Source organism: Eleginops maclovinus, chromosome 22 (assembly GCF_036324505.1).
Source record: "Eleginops maclovinus isolate JMC-PN-2008 ecotype Puerto Natales chromosome 22, JC_Emac_rtc_rv5, whole genome shotgun sequence".
In the NCBI taxonomy this organism is placed as follows: Eukaryota; Metazoa; Chordata; class Actinopteri; order Perciformes; family Eleginopidae; genus Eleginops; species Eleginops maclovinus.
Window position 1 is genome coordinate 557,557 of NC_086370.1, and position 8,504 is coordinate 566,060.

The window sequence follows — 8,504 nt, forward strand, 5'->3', positions numbered from 1 at the left end:
CGGGGGTAACACTGCTTTCATCCATTTTATTGAGCCACAACCATCATTCTTAACCCCGGATAAACAAACAGAGCTACCTTCTTCATTTGCTCAGGGAGCAATTTAACCCCTGCCTCGCCCCCCCTGGGGAGGCTGTAGAATAGCAGGGGTGAAAAGAGAACGCGACCCTGCCCCAAATGAAACAAGCCAATACAGAAGCTGGGCCATCAAAAAGCACTTACAAACTCCAGCCACTTGTGTACGCTCGGTAACATTCAGTGAGAAGTGAGAGTCTTAAAGAAATAATAATCTGAACTTTTCCAAGAACTTCATTCAGGAATATCATTTGATCGTCTGTTGTGTTTTTAGTACATTTGAATCCACTGTTGACAATTCAGAAATAACAAAGAATATGAAAGATGACTATGGCAGTCTGGTAAGAGAAAGGCAGCAACAATTAGACCATCATGTTGCAGAAAAACATTTCAGCCTACTCTAATGCATTTCAGCCTATACTCACTAAATAGCAATGTCACACACACAGCTCTACTGCCTGATAACGTTTCCTACAACTGTCCCAACGACAGTTGTAGGAAACGATGCAGAGACATTACAAATAAGGGACATTTAGTCTTATACGGTTCTTCTATGTGTCGGTCATCACACACCTTGTACTTTTATTGAGTAGAACTACTAAATACAACAACTACAATGACTATGTGGTAAGTGATTTTATGCTGTTCTGAGCTAGTCTAAGAAGTACGGACGGAGTGAGGTGGATGGATTCTCTATCAGAAATGACAGGCAGGCCCATTAAATCCAAGCCCCCATTCAGCAGTGCTAACAAAAGCCACCAGGACCAGGCTGGATAATTGAAACGCAAACAACTGATCAAAGTGAAGCTCCAGCCCGACAGTTTCATTGTTTATGTACGGACCTTATGCGAGACCTGTTGACTTTTCCAATTGGAGCTGTAAACTTTTGTTTGTCCATGCATTTCCAAGACTGATTGTCAGTCTGATCTGAACAATTACCAGCTAAATGTGTTTGCCAGCTCAGGCAGAGCCCCCCTCCCTTTTTGCTGCCCTAAAAAGATCAAAAGGGAAGCCCCCCTCCCCTCCATAGCCCCCTTAAAACACCCCCACTGCAACCCCCAAATCTTGCCTCCACTCCCGTAACCCTCCTCCCAACCTCTTCATTTCCTTTTACCCATGACAGTTCAGCTGGAAAGCCAACCATAAATGATTTTGTTCGACGGCCCAGTGTTTGGGACATGGCCTTTTAGAAAGCACCGCATTCAACAAGCGGACATCGTGTTTTGTTTTTTTTTAAAGGAAGAAAGAAAAAACGATCTGCATATTTCAATTATGTGCGGTTGTGCTCAGCTGATCAAAGAGCTGCAGGGATGCCACTCCTTACTGCAGGCTTGAGGACCCTCATAATGTGAATGAGCACAAATTGATGCTACTGATGCTAAACAGTTAAGCGCTTCACAAAATGTCATAAGGTCAATCAACTTTTGGTAGTAATTTGACCGTAACACAACCTTGGCAGTTTTAGTGGCTAAACAGGGCCATGCTGAGCTAGACTCACTTTCCTTTTATTGCACAATGTCCGAATAAATCACAAGCTGATACATACGGTAGGCTATGTGTGCCAGGGAAGACCTTTTGATAAGGTCTAATGTCTGCTGAAAGGTTCACACGATTATCATTTGTTAAGTAATCACTGAATGAAACTGGAATTCAGCAAAACTGATTAAATGTTGTTTCTGAGCAAGAAAAAGAGTGCAGTTGGAAATCCGGTAAACAAAAAAAAGTGTTTTTTGGAAAAACATAGTTTTGAGATTAAAAAAACAAAACGTTTTGAATATGAAAGCATTAAATCTACAACTGAAATAAATCACTCAAATAACAAAATATGTATAAAAAGGAAATGTAAAAAATGAAGAGTTCACATTCATTTATTAAAATAATTTAATTGAATCAAAAATAGTGTTCAATCTAATTTGAGTTTGAACACCTAATTGTGTTTGGAAAGTTCATGAATAAAACTTGAACTTTCGAATATATCTTATCTTTTCCAATGATCACAACTTTTGGCCATGATTTAGCTCCATATCTGTGCCGCTGAGACACAGGACTCTCGGCCCTGCAGTCAGTCAACAGGCTGTCCGGACTTCAAAGCGCCGCCGGCTGGAGAATCAGCTCACACAACCGCAACCCAGCGCCTTACGTCATCACGTCCGGTCGCGTAGGGTAGTCGTCATCAGCTGCTGTCAGGCGGTCGCCGTGCCGCTTCCGGTTTGCTCTGTGCTGCTGAACCAACAAGACACCTTCGGTCTTCTTTTGTTCAACCCGTTAGTACCGAGAATCAGCCGGTAGGGCCGCCGGTAGGAGACCGGGCCGACACGCAGCGTTGCCCGCACAGAATGCTGCTGCTCTACCAGCTTCCGGAGGATGTTCTCTACCATATCTTGTATCATTTGGACTGCACATCCCTCAGTCGCCTCTCTCAAGTTTGTAAAAGTATTTACCGCTTTGTGAGCCGAGACGAGGTGTGGAGGAAGATTGCCAAAGAATGTTTAAACACTGGAATTACTTGGGATGGAACGGACATGTAAGATAACAGTCGTACAATGATGACATCCCCGATGTGTTTGTGTAGCTTAGCATTAGCTTGGGCTGTGATATGAGCAGGGCCAGTGTTTAACACACACACACACACACACACACACACACACACACACACACACACACACACACACACACATATATATATATATATATATTCCTCCTAATACTTTAATCAGGAGTTACTTCATAGACCAGATCCATGGCTAGCAGCTCCTGATAATGATGTTGTCATGGTTACTCTGCCCAGCTGCACCATGAGACAGACCTGTGGTCAGTCAGTGTGCTGGCCTCACAGACGCAGGGCATCTCATCCTCAGCTGGATGAGCACACAACAGTTGCATTGGTATCTTTTTTTTTTTTCTTTGACAAATGTTTTTATTAGTTTTTGCACAGATAGCAAACAGACATTTACAAAACATTACATGTGAAATACTGTGATTTTCTAATACCAATATGGAAACAACCAAAAGCCCCATTACCCGCAATCTCATTCACACATACATACAAAGGGGGGGGGGGGGGGGAATAACAGCAAAAACAAATAAAGGATGAACGTTTAAAAAAATAATAATAATTAAACAAATTGAAAAGAAGGGGGGGGGGGGGGGGTGTCTCTACTCAGAATTAAGTCTTGTGTTGTTCATCAACAGTAAGGGTGTTAATGTGGTCCAAAAAAAGGCTGCCAGGTTTTGTGGAATGTCGTCATGGAGCCTCTAAAGGAGAACCTAATCCTTTCAAGCCTAACGCAATACAGGATTCATCTATTATGGGTGGGAGGAGAGGGATGTACGCATTTAAGGAGAATAAGCCTCCTAGCAAGCAGAGTGGTGAATGCCATAACTCGTCGTGTGGTAATGGGTGCATTGGGTGACGAAGGAATTCCGAAAAGGGCAGTGAGGGGGCTAGGGTCCACTGTCTCACCTAAGACCATCCCGAGTGAACCAAATATTGCAGACCAGAACTCTGATAGTTTAGGGCACGACCAAAACATGTGCATGTAGTCAGCCGGAGATTGTTTACATCTGTTACATGCGTCAGACCTGTCAGGACACATCCTAGCCAGTTTTGCGTTAGTAAAATGTACTCTGTGCAAAATCTTGCACTGCAATAAACTATGCCTTGCACATATAGAAGAGGTGTGTACCAGGTCTAATATATGTCCCCACTGATCATCTGACATGTTAATCCCGAGGTCCTGGTCCCATACAACTCTAAGGGAATGTAAGCAAGTAGGATTTATGCATTGGTATCTTTATCACAAAAAAGTGAACAGAATGAAATCCTCCTTACCTGTTAGGCTTTCACCTTGAATAGAATAGAAAGCCTTTATTGTCATTGTACAAAAATATACAACAAGATTTTGATGTGCAACCCTGTCCCATTGCACAGTGACAAAAACAGACCAACAATAAATACACGCCAGTCAACAAACACAAACCATCAGAATTCTTAGGAATGTAGCTTTGACAGAATGCTGGCCCGTTGAGTCTGTTTCTCTGTGTTGAACCTTTTACAAAAGCTGTGTCTCTTGAGCCATACAAAACAAATTGATAAGACACTTTGTCCTTTTTCTAATTATTTTTTTCATTACTGTGAGCACCACACATGAATTTCACCTCCATTGTGTTGGATTCTAAGGCAGAAATATCACAGATGGACATATCTCCACTTCAGACCAGAACTGACTGAAACATGCCTTCAATATGTAGATCTTTTTGCATGTAATTGAAAAAATACTTGAATGAATCCTAATTTAAATTCAGTGTTCAGTATGTCTTGTGCATGAACATCCAACCACTGTCCCTGTCCCTGTCCCTGTTGCTGTCCCTCCAGATATCCTCACCTCCAGCTGAAGGAGAGGGTGAAGGTTGCTCACAACTGGTTTGACGGGCTCTGCAAAAGAACAATTCCTCTCAAATGGAAAACAAAGTATGTAAATGAGAATGTTTCCTATAAACTGTGTAAAGGCTGTAATGCTTAACTTTAAAAAAGAATCCATATCGAAGAGACCGGTGGTTTTCAACCTGGGGTCCTGAACCAGATGGTTGTGGGGAGAACTGTCACGTCTCTTTACTTATTCATTTGTAATCATTTCTATCGTTGATGGGCAAGTTACTTCCAAAATGTAGTAGAGTACATATTACTTATTACTGTCTTTTTTAAAGTAATAAGTTACAGTACATTATTACTGTCTCTGAGCTGTAATGTGTTACACTATATTACATATATATACTAATATGTGATACCGGTACCACGACGTCTCTGTTTGTTATTAACAACATGTTAGAGGAGCCTCTGCACCGCCCTGTGACCTGCTGTATATGAACGAGTCTCTATGGCAACGTTAGCTCACCTTGTCATTGGTGTGTTAACGGGGATTTGGCTGACAAGCTTTCTAAAAGCTGGCGATTCCACAGAGGACAGAGGCTGCAGATCGTCAACACTCTGCCACGAGTCTCTCAACTTCTCTGGGTTCAAGCAGCAGACCCAGAGAAAGTTACCTTCTGTTGCTTTGGCCTGCGCGCTCTCCTGCCTTTCTCTTTTCTTTTCTCCGAGCCTGCAGCTCGCTCGAGCAACAGTGGAGTCTGCTTCTGCAGGCCTCTTAACCAATAGCAAACAGGCTTACTGAGTTACTATTATACCTGCACAGCAAAAATAAAACACCAGTTAATTTTGGGTTAAAATGTGTTGTAACTTGCATTATTGAGAAGTGTAACTGGTATAATATTACCAAAATGTCATTAGTAATGAGTTGTATTACTGCGTTACAGCAAAAAGTAATACATTACTGTAACTCTCTAAACTGATTACTGTTACTTAATTGTTCAGCTAGAGAGAAATAGTCACAAAATGCATCAACCATCCTCAGTGCCAGAGGCGCATTAGTAAATCTACTGAATAAAAGTACACACTAAGCATTATTTATTTACATTTATTAATAGTGTTTTTCCTCTAGCACGCAGGCTCATGCCCTCCTCTCGGCTTCAGTACCATGGACAGTCCTGCCCCCACATTAACCCCCACTTTGGACATGCATTCCTCTTAAAGCACATATCTTGTCTTTAGACTGTTGCCATGGCTGCAGCTGGATGGCGACATGCTGTATCTGTCTCAGGCTGCTGATATTGGAGCGTTCCATCTGTGCCAAGACTCCGGGAGGCTCCAGCGTCCCCCATCTGAAATCTTCTTGGGTCACCAGGGTGATGTGTGTCGCTTTGTTCTGACGGACTCTCACCTGGTCAGCGGGGGAAGGTACCTAACGCTACATCGATTTTCCTGAAAGACCACATGCATTATGTAACAATAAATACCTTAGAGAGATTTGAACCATCTTTGATATTAGCGGTTTTTAACAGGCTGTCAAGGCTGGGCTTGAAACAAACATCTTTGTACAACGTGTCACTCAAACAATAGTTCTAGCTGGTGAAGGTGGCGGGGGTCATGTGAAAAAAATCAAATGTGATGTTTTGACCAAATCCCACGATATTAATGTTGTGAAGCCATTGCACAGTTGACATTTGATGCTTATGAAACATAGCTACACAATGAGAACTTTGATAAATACTTATTTGTGAAGTGATTGCATTGACTTACTGCATAAAGGCAGTCTGGTAAATTCAGACAATGACTTTACTTTAGGAAGCCTTTAAAACATTAAGACAATACTCATAATATTAGGATATCCAAAACCTCAGACAATATCTATTCTTCTGATGACATCATTGATATATTATGGATATACAGCTCCGGAAACCATTAAGAGACCACTTCAGCCTATCAGTTTCTCTGGTTTGACTGTTTATAGGTATGTCTTTGAGTGAAATGTTTTACTTGTCATCATGTGAGTCTGCAATAGGAAAGTGGACTTGGAGTTACAATTATTCTGTCGTCAGCACACAGAGACTTGTTGATGAGATCAGATTTGGTGAGGGAAGTCAAAAGAGCAGTGCCTACATGCTCCTGATAGTATCCTGAAACGTCTTTGTTACAGTGATGGCAGGATCCTGGTTCACAGCCGGGGCCGGGACACGTTTGTGGAGTTATCAGGTCATAACCAGGAGGTCAACTGCCTGGACGCTAAAGAGGGACTCATCGTCAGCGGATCCAGAGACCGAACAGCCCGGGTCAGATGTGTTTGATTTGCTCTTTATGTGACCTCTATATTCCTGAACTGTTACAGCAAGAGGAAGACTGAGGCTCTGTAACAGTGACTGTACAATTCCTCAGAAACATTTAGCATTCCAGTGTTTCCCAAAGATCTGAAATATACTTGGACGCGTAGAGCGAGGAGATCATTGTCCACTAGTTAATCGATCGCGGGTGGCGTCGTGCTCGCGGACGGATTAAAAAAAACCAAAAAAAACTGAATGAGTCACGAACTATACTTTGGGGGCCGTTAATATACCTGGGCGGCCCGCCCAAGTAAAGTCTATGTGTGGGAAACCCTGCATTTCCCGTCAGATTCAATTCATCAATTATGATTCTGCTGTGCATAACATACCATGTCCCCGGTCAGATAATGGATGGATACACAACGTGTGTGTCAGTGTGCTTACTGAACACTTTTGTTTCTCTAGATTTGGACTTTGTCTTCCAGCTGCCCCAGAGACACCATCCACATGTCTGACAGAGTGTGGTCTGTGGCCATCAGTCCCACATTGAGGTGAGTCTTTCCTTGATACCCCTCACGAGAATTTGGTTGTCACGAGCCTCAGAGAGGTTGGTAAATGTTTGTGTGGAGGTGGTCCATTTTCCCCCTTGTATTGCTATTCATAGTGTTAATACATGTTTATTCTCTGTGTTCCTCAACTTGTATTCTTAGTTTGTGAGCGCATATTACATGTGTACTATCGTGGTTCTGTTTATTCTTTTGCTACTATGACCCATCCATTTCCCTCCTGGGGTTAGTAAAGGTCCACCTTATCTTATCACCTGGTCCTCTCTGAGAGGAGCAGACTACTGGCTGAGATATGACAGCAGCAACACAGTGTCCGACTGTAAGCTCCATCACACCCTGGTGTAGGTGGTGCTGATCAGTAAGCTGGGTGTGGGACCTGTCTGTTAAACAGTGTTTGAGGGCGGGGGGGCTGTTCTCTGTGGTTGAGATGAAGGACACTGGCTCTGCTGTTTGCGTCTGCTTCCTCTGGGACCTCAGGTTGTTGCCCTGTTAGTGCACAGCTCAGCCGTGTCTCCCCTGAGAACCCGAACAGCTACAGATGTGTCCTCACTCTGAAATATGTGGGTTTGCTTTGCGTGCTATAGCTGTTCCGCTCTTCTTCTTTGACGGTTGATTTTTAAAGGAATAAGTTCCATAACACTTTGAATGATAATACCAATAACTTTCCGTTTATCTAAGCTAGTATAACTTAAAGGTCATAGCAAAACCTTTACTCCAATACAACAAAATAGACTCTTAAAAGAGTAGTTTGACATTGTGGGGAATGCACGTAGGCGTTCAATCAGGGATCAGTCAGTATGTGTCACATGGCTCTGCACTGCTGGAGTGCTTCGACCTGAGGCCGGCGTTCATGGGCATCTTTGCATTTGGAAACACATTTTTTTGATTATTCCAACACAAGATGAGTGCAGCATTAATGCCCTTTCTCTGCAGTTTTTCTCTGATGCTGTTGATAGACAAACTGAGCTGAATATCCATGAAGGTAGTGAATAGAGAGAGAGCAGAGCAGAACTCTTAGCCTTAGGTTTGTTAGCTGTGGCTATAAGGATGCAGAGAGCTGTAACAGGGCCCTGCTGGCCTAAAGAGCACAGAATATCATAGCTCCAAGAAAGAGAGGTATATCAGAGCACTGCTCCTCATACATGGCTGCCCTGTGTGTGATCCTGGCCTCACAGCCTCTCTCAGATGTGAGGCACATTCTCCACATCAT

At 42.9% G+C, this 8,504-nt stretch overlaps 1 protein-coding gene across 1 annotated transcript in view; it reads left to right on the forward strand.

The window, feature by feature from the left end:
• The first annotated feature begins 391 nt into the window (after positions 1 to 391).
• Positions 392 to 8,504, forward strand: part of fbxw4 (F-box and WD repeat domain containing 4) — a 61,795-nt gene continuing 53,682 nt past the window's right edge. The window contains exons 1-6 of the mRNA XM_063875479.1: positions 392 to 415; positions 2,237 to 2,598; positions 4,450 to 4,545; positions 5,683 to 5,868; positions 6,608 to 6,740; positions 7,194 to 7,279. Of these exons, the coding sequence (XP_063731549.1) occupies positions 392 to 415; positions 2,237 to 2,598; positions 4,450 to 4,545; positions 5,683 to 5,868; positions 6,608 to 6,740; positions 7,194 to 7,279 (887 nt within the window). The remainder of the gene's footprint in view (positions 416 to 2,236; positions 2,599 to 4,449; positions 4,546 to 5,682; positions 5,869 to 6,607; positions 6,741 to 7,193; positions 7,280 to 8,504) is intronic.